At 35.0% G+C, this 18,768-nt stretch overlaps 1 protein-coding gene across 1 annotated transcript; it reads right to left on the bottom strand.

The window, feature by feature from the left end:
• Positions 1–13,667: 13,667 nt before the first annotated feature.
• On the bottom strand, positions 13,668–16,171 carry LOC107477676 (uncharacterized). Its single transcript, XM_016097733.3, has 2 exons — positions 15,559–16,171; positions 13,668–15,478 (listed from the first exon to the last, which is right to left on the bottom strand). Exons 1-2 carry the CDS (start codon positions 16,169–16,171, stop codon positions 13,668–13,670), a joined length of 2,424 nt encoding a protein of 807 aa, XP_015953219.1.
• Positions 16,172–18,768: the final 2,597 nt, after the last annotated feature.

The following is an 18,768-nucleotide window of genomic DNA, read 5'->3' as shown; positions in this document are numbered from 1 at the left end:
ATATAATAACCCAAAAGAACATGTTCAAAATCCTAGTTCTCCATAAAACCTCTAAGAGGTACATAAACAAAGTACTCTTACATATAAGAGGAGCAACTATACATATATACATCAAAGTAACAAAAGGGGATCCCAAAGTAAACCACTTCACCGCAAAAACTTCAGACGCCTACTGAGGTGCCGCTCGACTTGCATCTGAAAACAACAACACAGTATGGGATGAGAACCGGAGGTTCTCAGCATGGTAAAGGTGTCATACACATAATATATAAGGTCCTGGGAATGCCAGAGGCAATCCTAGAACGCCGACTCTCAGATTATAAAGCTTAAATTACTAAACAAAAATCATAAAAAGGGTGGTCTTCTAGGGAATTCTAAACCTAACTTAAACTTTAACCTTAACTCTAACCTGCCCATCTTTTCTCCGTACCTACATCTCCGATGATTCGCATAGACAAAACAATCAGATAAGGCAAGCACAGGTAGAAAACAAGTAGTTCAAATAACAATTACAACAATTAGCAGAATATAATCAATTAGGCATTCCCAATTAAGGCATAGCAAACAAAGCACACATATGCATATGATGAATGTCTATCCTACTGGCCATGAGTTCACGTGTCGATTACTTTGTCAGAGCCCGACACATCTGGTAGCTAATCCAGACATTGGTCTCTAGGTTGCGCATCTCCAGAAGGATCATAAACGAAGGAGAATAACTTTCCATATCTGTAATAGTGTGAAAAGAAGGCCCGACTCCAAGTTGTTCAAGAATAGTGGCGTTGAGTTTCTCGACCCTTTGCCTTAGGATTAGTTAGTTCTATTTCTCAATAGGGGGCAAGGGAAGGGGTATAACTCAGCAGTAGAGTGTGATGTAAATCCCGTGAAATTAGCGAATAATTAATTAATAAATTAAATTTTAATAAAATAAATTTTATATTAAAATAGGATAGATCTCATTAAAATGAGAATTTTTACACTAATTTCAAAGAATTTGGCCTAAGATTAGGCCAAACAGGCCGAATCAGTTGGACCGGACACGTATTGGACCCAAGGCCCAACGCTGAATGGAAGGGAAAATCATCAAACCCTAACCCCAAATTCAATTCAAATTTCAATTTCACGTAACTTTCAATCCTGAACTCCGATTGATAATTCGTTTGCGGTCACGCGACTGCGACGTCGGGCTCTACAAATACCATAACATCTTAAGGTAAGGAAGTCATGTTTTGTTCCTCAATTTTCCCATTTCCAGTTTCAAATTTCTTGGACTTTTGTGTTGAGATTTTATGTAATTTCGGTGTTTAGGATCAAATTAACTTGGTGGACTTGCCGGGTCTTGTCTCAATTTTCTGTTGATAAGGTGAGAATCCTAGAACTCTAGTTAATTAATTAATTTGGTGCTTTGGGTATTAAATGTGGGTATGTATATGTGATATATATGAAATTAGGTGTATATAAGTATATGTTGGAGCTTGAATTGTGAGCCTTGGAGCTTGGAGGAGGTTGGGTGCTTATGCCTTGATGATTTTTTGAACTTGTGAGGCTGTGTTTGGCTTTGGACAATACGTGAAAATCGGTCAAGGTATGGTTCAGGTTTCGCGTATTTAATATGTAATGCCCTGTAAAAATTTAGGCTAGAGAACTATAGGATAAGTTGAAATATGCATGTATGTTAATATTTAGCAACCTTGATGGATTTATTACGTGATATTGATAATGAGTGGTGATTGATGGTGATGTTGTAAGTGTGAAGTTGGTGCTTGATGATGAATTTAATTGAGTTTGATGGAGGTTGACTTAGCATATTTGATATTACCTAGCAAATCCTTGATGCAAATGTTGAGTTTCTCATGAGAGTGATGTGGAGTATTTATTGTTGGTTATTGTTGCATAAAAGAGTTAAATGTATATGTTAGTATATGTGATAAGGGAATTAGGTTTAAACATGAGCATAATTGTCATTGATTTGAATTTGGAATTGTGAAAATGTATGTGTATATGTAGGGAGTTATTGAATGGTTGAGAATGTTTAGTGTGGTGTATTGTAAAATGAATGGAAGGTATGGAGTTGAGTATTGGTATGCCTTGGTTGTGAAATGTTTGGTTGAAAATGAGATTTTGGTAAAAATGGAGGTTTGGTAAATTTTGGTAAAAAACTGATTTTTGATGAACTTTGGTAGTCCATAACTCACTTCTCAAATTTTGGATGAAAATGAGGTTTATTTCAAATGAAAGATGGTTTAATAAGCTTTTGAACGATACCAATTTTGTGAAAAATGGAATTCTGTGGAGAAAGTTATGGACGACAAAAATTTGGTATATAAAACTGTGATGCAGGTGTTAAAAGCTGGTTTATAGCAGCTTCCTGGCATTCTGCCAATTTTGCCAATTTTGGAAAAACGTCCATCCACGCGTATGCATGGCCCACGTGTAGGCGTGGCGTGGCATTTTGAAGACGCATGTGCGAGAAGCCATGCGTGCGCGTGTACGCATGATCACGCGTACACGTGACTTGCTGTTCGCTCCACGCATGCGCGTGACCCATGCATACGCGTGGCTACTATTTTCTACAAACTAGATTTTGGCTGTTTAAACTAGATTTTCACTTCTAAACCTCTATTTTCCTTCCTTTTAGACTTAGGGTATAGTACTGAGTCCAGTAGATAATTGAAGTTAGGAATTTGAGATAACTGGAGAATGAAGAAAAGGGGTGAATAAGATGAATTGTGAGGAAAATGGTGTGAAGTTTAATGAATGTAAGAACATGATGTGATAAATGATGAGATTTAAGATGACTGTGTGTGGCCGAAATGGTCAGAATGGCAAAGTCTGGGTGTAATCCTGCTTGCGTAATTAATTTGAACATATTTTCGGATGGCAAGTTGAGGGTGGAAGTTCCCTCTCTTGTCGTAATGTGAATGTGGAGAAGGTGGAAAGGCACTCACCTTCGTATTGTATCCCCCACGTTCTTCTCTGGTTGCAAGGTGGAAAGGCACACTCCTTCGATGTGGAAAGACACTCTCTTTCGTGAAACCTCCAAGAGAAGGTAGAAAGACACTCTCCTTCGTTTATGATCCTCCTGGAGATGCGCAATCTAGAGACCAATGTCTGGATTAGCTACCAGATGTGTCGGCTCTAGCAAAATAACCGACACGTGAGCTCACGACCAGTATGATAGACATTCATCATATGCATATGTGTGCTTTGTTTGCTATGCCTTAATTAGAAATGCCTAATTGATTATATCCTACTAATTGTTGTAATTGTTATTTGAACTACTTGTTTTCTACCTGTGCTTGCCTTATCTGATTGTTTTGTTTATGCGAATCATCGGAGATGTAGGTACAGAGGAAAGATAGGCAGGTTAGAGTTAAGGTTAAAGTTTAAGCTAGGTTTAGAATTTTCTATAAGACCACCCTTTTTATAATTTTTATTTAGTAATTTAAGCTTCATAATCTGAGAGTCGGTGTTCTAGGATTGCCTCTGGCATTCCCAAGACCTTATATATTATGTGTGTGGCACCTTTACCATGCTGAGAACCTCCGGTTCTCATCCCATACTGTGTTGTTGTTTTCAGATGCAGGTCGAGCGGCACCTCGGTAGGCGTTTGAAGTTTCTGTGGAGAAGTGGTTTACTTTGGGATCCTCTTTTGTTACTTTGATGTATATATGTAGAGTTTCTCCTCTTGTATGTAAGAGTACTTTGTTTATGTACCTCTTAGAGGTTTTATGGAGAACTAGGATTTTGAACATGTTCTTTTGAGTTATTATTATGTATATATATGTATGTATATGTTCTCCGGCCAGCCTTGGCTTCGCAGGCTGAGTTAGGAGCTTGTTATTTTGTATTATTGACCCTCTACTCGTGTCATCTGTATATATTTGTTGTTGAGCTTTAGTTTTCTTCTCACGCAAGTAACCACATTTTCTGAGGGTTGCACTTTTTGATTTTACGATTTTGTTTTACCTATTTTTCAAGACTCCTAGCATACTATCTCTTTATTATAATTATTATTAATATATATTTTTCTTTTAGAGGTTGTAATACCTTGTCACTTCAGCTTTATGACTTAAGCATAAGACTCTGTATGGTAGGGTGTTACAAATAAGATCAATCATTCATATTATAACAGAATTACAATAACAAATTTAATAAAAAATAAAAAAATCAAAATATAAAAAAATACTAAAAATTAATAAAAAATTAAAATATTTGAAATAATTTAAAACAAATTTAAAAAATTCTTTTAAAAAAATTATTAATACCATATTTTTATCAAAGTCTTATCAGTTCTTACCTTTAAAAATTTCATTTCAAAATCAAAGTTCTTCCCAAACTCACCATGAGTTTGAGGGAGGATAATACAGATAAAAAAATAATGTGATAAAGATCAAGATCAAGTCATTAAGTGACAATTAACTTAGTTTGTTCTCATTATGTTTTCGGTTATAATAGATCTATGGCAACTTGCTATAAATAGCCAAAGTTGTATCATCTATTGAAATAATAAAAGCAAAAAATTTTATACAAATTTTACAAACCACAAATAATCAGTAAGTGCACCAGATTGTATCAAGTAATACCACAAGAGTAAGTTATCGTTTCCACGAGGATTGACGGATTAAGCAAGTAATAGTCAATTGATTATTCTAGTCAGACAATCAAAATTAAGGGTTTTAGAAAGCTTTGACATAAACAGTGAAGTAAACTAAGGCAAACAGTAAGTATTAAAAAGATAATATGATTGAAAGAGTTAATGTTTTAGAGATGTTAAGACTTCCGAACTAATATTTTCACTTTCCACCTTGACTATGCAAAAATACATCTATGACAAATCATTAGAAATCGAACCCCAATTCTTTTGTAATTCAATTTTTTTAACCTAATTAATTGCTAATTTATAAGCCACGCAATTTATAAGAATCTTCCCTAATTGATTTGATGTCACTTATCAAGTCTAGTTTTAAAACCTAAGAACTGTGAGAATAAGTTTTCAAGCTTAATTCAATTAATTAACTTTTTCAAGAAATTAAAAGAATTCAAATCAGAGAAGAATTATTTCCCAACACATTTAAAAATTTTAGATAAAAAATGAAAATTTTTTTTAAGAAAATATCAATACACTAATCAAGGGTAAAAAATCTAGAATATTAATCTATAGGAATCAACAAAACTCCTAACCTTAACCAAGGAGATTAGTTGCTCATATCTTCAGAGAAAACCTAAAATTATAAAAAATAAAAAGTGGCAAAGAAGAAGAAAGAACGCAAAACGTCTACCTTCTCTCCTTAAATACCAACCCTAAATAAATTTAAAATTCAAAACTTAAAACAGAATCAAAATTAAAACAAAATCAAATCTTCTTCATAAATGTTTTCCTCCAGCAAAGCTCTAAATCTTTTCTTTTTATAATCTCAATTAATGTTGTGATTAGTGGATTTAAATTGAGTCTTGAATCAACCACTCAAGTGATGAAAAGTTGGAGATTTTGGTGGCTAAGTTGAGGTCCCTGGGAGTGGTTAAAAATCCCAGGTCACATGTGAAGCTCAATCTAAATTCATTTCACTCCCTGACTTGATCACGTTGGATGTGGAATGTTCCACATTGAACGTGATTTTGATTTCCTTCAATTTTGGTCTCTATTTTGCTCCAGGCATTGCATGTCCAAAATCTCACGTGGGATGCAATTGATGTCACGCGTACGCATGCCAGATGCGTACGCGCGACGTCCCTTCTTTGCACTGGTTGTGCGTACGCGCAAGAGATATGTACGCACAACACCTCCACGTGCAACGGTTGTCTCTTCATGTCCCACAGTTATGATCCCACTTCCCACGTTGAAGTGGGATCATGCATACGCATAGGAGATGCGTGCGCATGATTGAGCATATTCTGCAACTTGTGCGTACGCATGTGAGATGCGTATACATGACTTTCGTTTTGGCATTGGACGCCTATTCTCCCACGTTGGACGGCTGTGTACTCTTCTAACAACTTTGCTTTCTGTTTCCCTTAGCCATGGTATGTCTTGTCTTCCATGTCCCACAGCTAGCCCTTCCTCGTCAATTGGTGTTTAGGGAGCTTTTTGTTCTCTGGATTGCCTCCCCTTTTTGCGTTTCTTGCTCATAGTGATTTTTGGCCTCTTCTTTCTTTTTAATTTTTGCCAATTCTCTTCCAAATTCTTCTGTAATCAATGAATGTATATTAACTCAAAGTATCACTCAATTAGCCATGAAATCAATGCTTATCTTGCAATAATTCTTAATTTATTAAATAAAATTAAAAAAAATACTAAAGATGCAAACGTATCAAACTCACATCTTTCTTTATTGTTTCATTGAAAACTCTTTCAGAGACTATCAATGATGACAATAATGTGATTATCTAATGATAGAGCATGCCCTAAATGTAGTTTTAAAATTAATCATTTAAGTTGAGTTTGAATGGTTGTATTTTGATTCTGAAAATTCGTACAAAATATTTTTGAATCTTTGTTCAGATTTGATGTGCAAAAGTACACTCAAGAATTTTATTCTTGAAGGTTGCATCTATAGAAGTTAGAAGCCAGCTTTCAATTTTATTTGTAACATCATTCGCATACTGTGAATGAATATTTTCTTGAAGAAGATGGTCTAAAAGATATTGACGAATTGATGACATAAAGGGCAAGTTGTTACTATGTTTTGTAGGAATTTTATTGAGTTTGTTAAACACTCAAAAAATGTGTTGCAAGTGAAATGAAAACAAATGATAGCATCCGCATGGATCTCAAATCTTTAACTCTATGATATTGTAAGAGAATATGTCTTTGAAAATGAAGGAGAGGAATAAGAGAAAGGAAAAAGTTTGGTAACAAAAAAGTTTTAGTCATAATTAGTCAAAATTTTTTATAATATATTTCATTTACATCATTTAACAACAGTTTTATTTTTTAGCATATTCTCTTATCATTCTACTTATCGTATTCTTATGAACTCTATTTATTAATGATATTTTATAATATCATATTCCTTACTATTAGACATCTTGTAATCAATACTTAATATTTTTTTTTATAATTTGATTTTTATATTTAAGAATATAATAAAGATTAATAATAATAATTAATAACGGTTATGATTTATCATTGTAATTGATTCTTACTCTGCTCCTTCGCCTAATGGAGATATGATAATATCACATAAATTCAATAATTGTAATTAATTATTATTATAAACATTTTTTATTTTATTATTATTATCATTACCATTTTTTATTGTAATTAATTTTCTATTTTTATTATATCATTTATCATCATTCAATGGAGAGATACAAAACTTGAAAGTTGTCCTAATATGATTTTATTTTCGTTAATTCAGTTATTTTCGTTCAAAATTCACAACTCTAATACCATTACAAACACAATCAGAATAGGTCAAGGAATTTTACAAGAAATCATCTTTAACATTACAAATAGTATGATATTTGAATTCGACCTTAATACGGTACCTATGGTAGAAAGTGCTGAAAAATTTGAACAATAGATAGACTCACCTGACGAGGTTATTATCAGTCAATCAATTTTTGAAAATATGGAAAACTACATTAACTTTGATGAGGTATGGTCATAAACTGATTTTTTTTTGTGTTTTTATGTGCATTTATAATTATATTGTACTAACTAAGTTCATACACATAACATTCATACGTTTATATACATAACATCCATAATTATATACAACTAACATCTAAAAATTAAATTCATGTTTATTAGATATTACATACATACACATATCACTTTCTAGTAATAATTGCATAAATAACTATAAAATTAACACAGATGTTTTTAAATTTTATCATAATTGAATTTTAAAAAATGTCAAATTTTTAAATTAATTTATTCAATTGATAAATTTACTTATAACATCCATAAATTCATACACATAACATCCATATTTTTCATATTAATAATATCCATAATTTTATACTCATAATATTCATAATTTCGTACATAGTCTATAATTAATACATTTTTATAATTAATATTATCAAATTTTAAACTATATGTGTACTAATAGGTCATATTTTAATTATTTTAATATTTTTATTTAATATTCATATATATACTTATTTATTGATTTTAATATGACGAGTTAATAATTATTTTTAAAAATTTATTTTTTAATTTTTGTTTATTTTTTATTTTTTATTTTTTAATAGTCTATATGTAAAATATAAATTATATAGTAGAAGTTGTTAAAAAATTTTAATTTAACTTTCATAATTTTTGCATGGAATTATTGTATTTTAATAGATAATAACATGATTGAGAGATGTTAGAGATTTGATTTGGGAGAAACTGAAATTGATTTTGGAAAGAATCTTAATGATTCCAAATATGCAGCAAAATAGTAGGAGATAAAAAGAATAAATGATAAAAAAAATATATATCACTTACTTATCAAAAGAATGAAAATTTTTACGTGATATTTTTATATTATAATTATTATTTGACTACTTAGCATCCCGTGATATTTTTATATTATAATTATTATTTGACTACTTAGCATCCCCTAAGAGAAATATGAAACTCAGAATTATGTTGGTGATTGAAATGAATTCATTACAATGTGAATTAGTGAGGTAGTACATACAATAACCAATAGTTAAAGTTAATATGTTTGACTAAATATGTCAATTGAATCATGCTAATGAAAATTTGATTTGATGGAATAGCTAGTTTATTTGCTGAATAAAACTGAAAAAAAAATTTATCTTAAATTTACATAAAAACTTTTTTATCATAAAAATTTTAATATTGTTATAAAATTCTTTTTTTAAAAAATTTGAAATAATTAAGCAGTAATAGATGTATATATTTCATAAAATATATTTTTTAACTTTTCTTGTCACAAAAATTAATTCCACAATTTTGGAAGTGATATGAGAGTGGCATTTTTAGCTCATGGATAATCTAATAAGTGGAGTAGTTAAGGCCTGTAGCAGTAGTGACTTTTAATTTATTGGGTACGAGACAAATAGCCGAGACTAATAATTAAATTAAATACGTTTTTAAATATATAAATAGAAATGAGATATTGGTATTTTCTAATTAGTAATTAGTTGGCGTAATATATATAGTCAATATTCTCAGGCTTATTTTGTCCCCTTTTGTAGACTTATCCCTCCTTTTCCTTTGGAACTAACACTGATAAATCTTTCTTAGCTTCTGCCCTTCTTTTACAAACTAATTTTCATAATGTGTAAATCTATCTATAATATACTGCAATATATGTGAAAAGAAAAGTGTATTTTCAGAAATATGGTACATTGGTTAGAAGTAATTAGACCTTCCAATTTCACAAAAGAAAAATATTAAAAAATATTAAAATTTATTATTTTTTATCATTACTTAGTCATTAATTCAATTTTTTGAATTTAATTCCTTTAATTTAATAATTCAATAATATATTTTATCTCATATTTTTAAATATTAATAAATAACTGATGACCAAAAACAATAAATTCTGATGATCTTTTAATATTTCTCTTTACAAAATTAATTAATTTTCGATCATATTTTAGAAAAAAAATAATATACTACTTAAAAATATCACATTCTAATTTTATAATAAAATGTTTTCCCGTTCTTTTGTATATATTATTCGGTAAAAACTCAGGTGTAGTCAACTTCACGTGAAGTTGATAGTTGATAGTTGAAAGTCGTTAAATAATTTGAATGGTTTGACTAAATTTTCATCTAACGACTCTCAATTATCAACTTCACATGAAGTTGATTGCACCTAAGTTTCCACCATATTATTCACATAAAAATAATTTTGAATATATTTTGTATTGGTATTTGATTCTTGTAAAGATCTCTATGTTTGTGTTTTGTCTTTGTATCTATGAATGTGTATATAGAAATGCAGAGAAAATTTGACTTGTTGGTAAGTTCGTAGGGACACTGCCCCATTTGCTTTGGTCACTTGGACCCTTTTCTCTCCTTTACTTGCCTTTTCTCGGGGGCTCTCCATTATTTATTAGATTCTTCATGATTTTCTTTCTTTTAGTTTTTGGCTATGTAGGTTTAAATTTTATCTACTTCATTCACATCCCTATTATTAGAGGGACTAGCTAGCCTGTGTTTTGGAACTACTTCTGGCTAACAAAAATAAATAAAAATCATAGAAATAAAATTAAATAAATTCAAATACGGAAATTATTATTCTTATGGAAAAGGTGTTGGTGTATTGGGAGAATATTGGGGGATGGGGGGATTTACCCGATGGTGGAAGTGGTGGTCAACACGCAGGGGCGTGGTGACCAAGCCAGGATTCAACGTGGCTCACCACGCAGGGGCGAGATGACGGGGCCGGAATCCGTCGTGGCACACCACGCGGGGGCGTGCTGACGTGGCCGACATGCAACGACTGGCACCACGCAGGGGCGTGGTGGAGCTGGCGTGGCAGAGCCCCGATGCACCACGGGGGGGCGTGCTGAAGCTGCTGGCATGCAGGGGACATGTATCACCCCGGTAAACAGCATGCAGCAGAGGTTGGAGAGCTTGAAGCTCTATATAAACGAAGAAGGAAGCTAGCCTTATGCATTTTATGGAGAGTGGGTAGGAGAGCTTAGTGTTTCTCCATATAAGCAGCTGAGAAGTGTTCTTCCAAGGAGGTTGTTGTTGCTCACCGTTCCCAGCTGGAAAAAAAGGGAAAAGGGAAGAAAAAAAAATATTATTTTATTTTTATTTTAAAGAATGGTTCGTGATTATAAAGCTCCAGAGGAACATATTGTAAATTATTTGGATCATCCAATCTATGTAAGTTGCTAAATTATAAGCTCGGAAGGGTTGTGTATTTTTATTTTTATTTCTGTTTTTTATGTTATTTATTTAGTTTGTTTTTGCTAATTTTAAATTATTCCGCTGTTATAAAAATTGTTATAAAAATAAAAAAAAATTAATTTGCTGTTATTTAATTTAATTTTAAATATAATCTTTTTTTGTGTATAATTAGTTAATTGTTATACAATATTTTTTTATAATACGACAAAGTTAAAATTTTTTTAAAAAAAAAAATTTTTTACGGCAAAAATATAAAAATAATACCATATATAGTAAAATAAATAAATAATATAAATGTTGACCAAATTCAAAAGTTTAATACATTGTTAAAGTAATAAATAAATAAATATCAGAAAAAAAAATATATAGCTTGTTTGTAATGAAGTAAATAAATATGTAAATATTATTATTAATATTTGTTTATTAATAATACATGCATATTTATAGGTAATATAACAAATATAATTTTATTGATGCAGCCGAACAGAAATTTGTTGGTGCGTAAATTGGATCCGCCACAGAGTTGGAACCCGAGGGTTGAAAACTACTTACGTGTCACCGGATTCTACCACGTATCTAGGATTGGGATGATAAGAGGATCTCACCCGTTGTTAGCTGCTCTGGTTGAAAGGTGGAGGCCGGAGACTCACACTTTTGTGTTGCCGGTGGGTGAGGTTACGGTGACATTGGAGGATGTCGCACATATATTTGGCTTACCAATTGATGGAGAGCCCGTGAGTGGATGGACTGACAGTAGTAGTGATTTCGTTCAGAGTCACAGCATGGAAATATTCGGTCGTCAACCGGTTCTCAGTCGTAATTCAAAATCCTATATAAAGCTCGGTTGGGTTCGAAGTGTCAGAGATGCGGAGCCGTTGGACACTGAAGAGTCCATAAGGAGATACGTGAGATGTCAGATTTTCTGTCTGTTAGGGTCGACTCTATTCACAGATAAGTCGACCGCATATGCCCATGCGAAGTATCTACCATTGCTTCGCGATTTCGAGCGGATCCATACTTATAGTTGGGGTTCAGCATGTCTGGCTCATCTTTACCGAGCACTATGCCGTGCATCACGATATGATACGAAGGAGATGGATGGTCCTCTTAACCTGTTGTTTGTTTGGGCATGGGAGCGAATGCCGTGTATTTCACCCGTACCGAGGCATATCCTTCCACCTGCTGAGATACCAGTTGCCATGAGGTAAATATTTATGGTTCTTGTCGGACAATATATTCATTATGCATGTTTCAGTTGCGGTTACTGACATAGATTTTTTCATTGTATCATGTTTCAGGTGGAGTCATGCGGAGCGGAGTACAGCGTGGTTGGAGAAGACTGTTGTGACATTTAGGGTTGATATAGACTACATGCAGGAGGTAACTATTTATGGTTTTAATGAATGCTAGATCCAAAGATTAATGTTATAGTTCTGACATTCGAATTATCTGTGGCAGTTTGAGTGGCGGCCGTACCAGGGAATGAACATTCCCGTCGAGTTACACAGACATCTTGATGTGTGTGATATCGTTGCTCCGTTGTTGTCGTTTGAGTGTATCGAGTGGCACCCTGCGGATCGAGTGATGCGTCAGTTTGGGTTCTTACAGCCCCCACCGCGAGCACCTAGGGACATTCCACTAGAGCAGCATTGCATGGCTCTTCGCGGAGTGCAGCTTTATGACTGGACAGTTTTGCTTGGGGATTGGATAGCGGAGTGGGGCAACAGGCGAAACACTTGTATGCGGGATCTACACCCCCTTCCGACATGGGACTATTGTCGGCGTATGTTCCTCAGCCACCGCAGCATGCAGTGTTTGAGCCGGTTCCTTATTATGTACCACAGCCACCTCAGCCACAGGACCAGAGTGCGTCCAGCCACCACTCTCATCACTCTCAGCACAGCCACCACTCTCATCACTCTCAGCCGGTACTGACGATTCCAGCCGGTACTGATGATTGGTTCGACTTTTCCATCGGCGGTCACGGAGATCAACAACTACAGAATTGGGCCAATGCTAGTTTGGGTGGTTGGTCAGATTTTAGTGCTCTGCATTCACCGTCGGGTACAGCTGATCCACGTGGGGCACCAGTTGGTATGAGCCATGGTTTGGAGCATCCTGCTTCCGACCACACGTCGGAAGGTGCATCGTGTGATAGTGGATTCCTTCGGCGGACATACACACTTGTTGACGAGTACAACCCCGGTGCATCTGCTCCAGCAGAGGCAGGTGGATCGGCACATCCAGGAGAGGCGGGTGGGTCAGCAGATCCAGCAGGGGCGGGTGGGTCGGCACCTCGTGTAGAGACAGGTATGGGTGACCCAGTTGCAGGTCACCCATATGACCTTCGGACGGAGCGACATCCACCTGATAGGTATACTCCGTCAAAGCCAGGTCTGAGCATGATGGATAAGGCATTGCACTGGATGGGTCGTAAGAAGTGAGCATCGGGTTGGGTTTTTAAGATTTGATAGTATGTTTCACTGTATTTTAATGTTCTGTATGTTGGTCGATGTTATTTGTAGTTAGAATATGTATCTTTGGGTAGTTAGAATATGTATGTTGGTCGATGTTATTTCATACTATGTTTCAATGTATTTTAATGTTCTGTATGTTGGTCGATGTTATCTGTAGTTAAAATATGTATGTTTCTTTCAGTAAGGCAGTAAATGTTATTTCATACTATGTTTCAATGTATTGTAATGTTCTGTGTTTATCATGTTCTTAACCATCAACGGATAATATCAAATTTAAAAATTCAAACACGACTTAGACAAGAAAGAAAATTTATTATAAAAATGCAAATTCAAAAATACAAATACAATGAAAATAAAAGTCATTCCCCCCCACCACTCGATCCGGCACGCTGAGGACATCGACTCCGACTATGTCCCTGGGCACCACAGAGACGGCATATCCGAGGACCACGCATGTCGCGTGAGTCCATTTCGTTCAAGTATCTGGTCAATTTTGGTCGACCTTTTGACGTTCGCCTCAAGGCGGGATTAGCGACCAATGTGGGTCCCTCATACGGAGGCCATGTCTCCGCATCACCTAACGGTGAGAACTCAAATTTATATACCTTACGAACTTCTGACATCTTGTACACGTCATGCACATACACGTGCCAATCGATTCGCTGGTTAGCACAGCAAGCAATAACATGACGACATGGTATTCGTTCTACCTGAAAGTGCCCACAGTCACACGTACGTCGTGCAAGATCAACGACTAACACCTTTCCACTAGTCATTTCGCGCACCTCAAATACTTCATTCCGTCTGTCAAAACGGTGCACGACTATATTCCCAGCCTGTTGCATACTTGCCTCTATCCGCTGCTGTGCGAATACGGAGTAAGTATGTCCCGCACGTTTGCGTTCGTAAGACTCAGCACTCTTCCGCACAAAAAGTTCATTTAACCGATAATATGTTGCTCGAACTAGTGCCAACACAGGTAGATTACGGGCACCCTTCAACACTGAGTTAATGCACTCGACAAGGTTCGTCGTCATATGGCCCCAACGATGTCCCTCGTCGAATGCCAATACCCAATGTCTAAGCCCAATGGCATCGCACCACCTGGCATATGCCTCACCTCGCTCTTCCAACCTCTTATAGTTGATGTTATACTCCTCCACCGTTCTTGAATACCCAATATTGACCACAAGCTTCTGCAAGTGAGGGACTTTGAATGCGCGTAGGAAGTTGCTGCCGATGTGCCTTATACAAAACATCCACCATGCTCTTGGAGGTTGCCAGTCACTTCCGGAACGATTTACCGCTGCCCGAATTGACTCATGCCGGTCCGAGATCATACCCACACCATCTTTTCTAACAACATGCATTCGCAGATTCCTTAGAAAGAAGTGCCACGCATCAGCTGTCTCCCCCTCCACTAAAGCAAAAGCAATAGGCACAATGTTCTGGTTCCCATCTTGTGCAACAGCTACCAGAAGTGTACCTTTGTACTTTCCATATAGGTGTGTTCCGTCAACCTGTACTAGGGGTTTGCAATGCCTGAATGCCCTAACGCATGGATTGAAACTCCAAAATACGCGATGAAGTATTTTTACCCCTTGAGCCTCTTCATTCCCATTGTAGAGTGGGCGTGTTTCTATCTGCACAACTGACCCAGGAATCTTCTGAACCATAACCGAGAGCCACCACGGCAAGGCTTGGTAACTCTCCTCCCAATCACCGAAAACATTCGCTATGGACTTCTGTTTTGCCAACCAAGCCTTTCGGTAACTGATGGTATAGTTGAACCTTGACTGGACTTCGGCTATTATAGTTTTCACCTTTATGGACGGGTCAGTCTCGACCAATGGCCTTATAGCCTCAGCAACTGTGTCCGAGTCCAACTTGGAATGATCCTGTGAAATCACTCCAGTTGTGCACGTGTGCCTACCGTTGTATCTGCGTATCTCCCAACAACCTTTTTTCCGTATCAAGCTGGCTCGGATAAGCCAGTCGCACCCACGCCCGTACATCTTGCACTTTGCATAGAACGTTTGTGGCTCAGACTCATACACTTCGTAGTCAACTCCTCTAGCGATAGTGTAACTTCTAATTGCTGCCACGACCGACTTTCTAGAACTGTATTCCACTCCAATCCGGAACTCTCCGTCCTCGGGATCAGGAACGCCTACAGAAAGTGCCCATCATCGTTTACTAATCAATCCAAAGTATATATTAAAGATAACATATTATTTGGTCATCACGTACCTATGTTTGAATATTCCGGAAACTCCGGTGCATGCATGGCGTCGAGATCCAACTCACGCATAAAAGGTGGCACGTTCATCGGTTGACTAATCGATGGGTGAACCACTACATTATGAGCTGCTTTCTCAACTCCCACATCACCATCCTCGTCTTCGTCGCCGGCTTCATAAGTAGCTTCGAAGTCCTCTTCGCTGTCACTATTCATTCCCTCGTACACTGCTGCTCTATCATCCTCCACCTCTAATTCATTTTGAATCCCTTCCGCCTCTACGGTTTCAAACTCAACATACAGCTCAATATGTGGCTGTCGCATCTGCGTCTGCCGGTGAATTTGAAACATATTATGCATAGTCACTTCGTCAGTAATTGGCATGGTATCAAACTGTATTAGACCACCAAAAACTACAACCGGATTTTGGTACAGAATTCTGCTCACTCTCATTAACGTTCCGTTCTCCATGCTTTGGCAGAGACCATTCTGAAGTTCCATAAACGTCATGGTGCATGGAACCACAAACGAAAACGGATTCTGGCTCACAAACCTCACTCCCTCATGAGTATTACGTATTATCTCACCGTCGCGATACACTACCAAGTTTGTAGTACCCTCCATTACACCAAAAACACACTCAAAGAACACTCACACACTTCCTCAGAATGAAAATGAAGCTGTGCACTGCCTTATATAGAGGGTAGCATTCACTACGCCCCCACGTTTTGATTGCCTCAGGCGAATCACGTACTGCCACGTGTCATCACGCCCCCACGTGCCACGTCATCACGCCCCCACGTGATGCACCCCACCACGCCCCCACGTGCTTGCGTGGCCAAATCCTGGTGCGCCACATCATCATCACGCCCCCACGTGATGCCAGCGTGGCTAGTTCTTGCTCCGCCACATCATCATCACGCCCCCACGTGATGAGGTACCACGCCTCTGCGTTTTGCCACCGTGTCTCACTCATCCGGCGCCACGTCATCTCACCTGCCACTCCACGCAGCCACCACGCCCCTGCGTGTTAAAGATAGGTCCACCATCGGGTAAATCACACTACTCCTCCATTACTAAGCAAAACACTAATCTAATTTCCATATAAAAATTATTGAGCCATTCAAATACATACATATATAATAAATAGTATTTGATCTCAACTACTTTAACTTCTCATAATTTTACACATTAATTAATGAACATATCAAGATCAAGATGGAGTTGCAAAAGTTTGTGTTCTGCACACAAGCTACCTCACATTTTTATTTCATTTTAGATTGATAATAATATACACTCAGAATTGTCATGGACATGCTTCTTTTTTCTGAAAAAATTGTATATAAGTGAAAAATAAAAGGTTTACTTTTAGCAATTTTGGATGTGAATTTAGTATTAACTTTAATATATTATTTTGTGTTCATTCTGACAGGAAGGACATGAAGACACTAACAATGGACACAACTTATTTTTTTCTTTTATTATTCTTATTGATTTTTCATAATTATATTTTTTATTATATTTTTCATCTCAAATTTTTTGAATGAAAAAAATGAGAATAAATTGGATTTTCATAATTTGTTCTAGTTTATCACCAATCAGAATATAAGAACACAAAATTTTGTGTCTCTATTCATCAATGTCTTATCTTGTCCTATTCTCAGTGTCTTATTCTGTCCTGTTCTCAAAAACAAACGCAGTCTAATATATCATATTTAAAGTTAACATTCTAACAGTTTATAATTTAAAAAAATATCACCGTCAGTCCGGTATAAAAATAAAAAGTGCAAAAAAAAAAAATCAAGTTTGTAATCAATTTTTTTAAGAAAGGAAAGAAGAAAGAAGAAAGAAGACGAGAAGAGAGAGTAGTTAACTAACAACCTCGTGATTAATCAAAATGAAAATTAAAAAAAAAATGGCACTAGCACTTGAATTTAGCTTTTGTCTGGAGTACGGGAGAAAGAGCCTGTGCTATCCTTTTCTGCTTTTCAATCTGTGACACAACAAAGAAAATGACCAAACATACATTACAAAGGTTTATTTAATGTCTATACTCACTACTGCTTTTCAAAGGGTACCTAACTAAATATATATCATTTCTTAATTATTATTATTATAATAAATAGCTGAGAACCTTCATTAGCTTATACCAAACATGAAAGGTTTTCCAATAATAATAATAATGTCTTTATTTGACATATATATGGACTACTAATAAATTTATTTCAACTTATTTATATATCTATTCCAATTAGTAATTCTCAAATTAAGCAATGATATGTTAATTAATTTCTTCTTCTAAATGAATAATTTTTAAAACAAAAATAAAAACATTTAAATTAAGAAAAGTATCCATATATGTATCATTATTATTTAATTAATTTTAGATCTGGTTAAAATAAATTTAAAGATTATTAAAGAACTTGAATAATCTAACCCGTCTTTTTTTATAGCGCCAAAGTTAGTCAAAAGCCTCTCTTCAGAAATAGATAGTGGTAATTGATTGCTACATATCTTTGCCAAATTCAACACGACCAAATAATCCAAATTAATGTGAAACTGTCTCTTGTACCTAAATATATCAACATTCTTTTAGAAGCCACTACTGAATTTGTTGGAAATAATAATGGAAAATAAAATAATTTGATGAATATATAGTATTATATATAACTATTAATATAACTTGTATATGTGTTGGAGATTTCCAAGCAAAGAATATGGTCCAAGCCATATTAGTTCTAGGAACTGTTTGTATATTCCAACATCTCTTGCATCCAATAATGTCTACACAAATAGGTAAAAACCTATCATTTTCCCTACCAATTCCTAGGGTTGCTTGTTCCTTTTTTTACTTCCACAATGGCCAATAATGCACTATAATTTTTAGAATAATAATACTAATATTTAAAAGTTAGTGTAAATTGAACACTTAATATAATAATTTAATATTTAAAAAAAAAAGTATTTTTGAGTGGTTAAGTAAATGTTACACTAAAGTTTAAAAATAATGAAATGTGTGTCTATGTGAATATGATAATTTGGATAATAATATTTAAAAAAAAATAGTTTTCCCAATAGAAGTAGCTTTCTAAAATTCTCTTAAGCATATCTTTTTAAACTCTAAATATTGCAAGCAATTAATTAATATCTTAAAATTTTAAAATGTGACCAATTATATTCCATAAATTTAATAATTTACTAAAAATATGTTTAATTAAAGA

The sequence above is a fragment of the Arachis duranensis genome, chromosome 3 (genome assembly GCF_000817695.3).
Source record: "Arachis duranensis cultivar V14167 chromosome 3, aradu.V14167.gnm2.J7QH, whole genome shotgun sequence".
Classification (NCBI taxonomy): domain Eukaryota; kingdom Viridiplantae; phylum Streptophyta; class Magnoliopsida; order Fabales; family Fabaceae; genus Arachis; species Arachis duranensis.
The sequence above is the reverse complement of the archived record's forward strand: the minus strand, read 5'-3'. Positions and strand labels throughout refer to the sequence as shown.

Coding starts and splice junctions, on each gene's coding strand:
- LOC107477676 (XM_016097733.3), bottom strand. CDS start 16,171: ATGGAGGGTACTACAAACTTGGTAGTGTATCGCGACGGTGAGATAATA. Junction 15,479..15,558: donor TCCGGAATATTCAAACATAG/GTACGTGATGAC, acceptor CACTTTCTGTAG/GCGTTCCTGATCCCGAGGAC.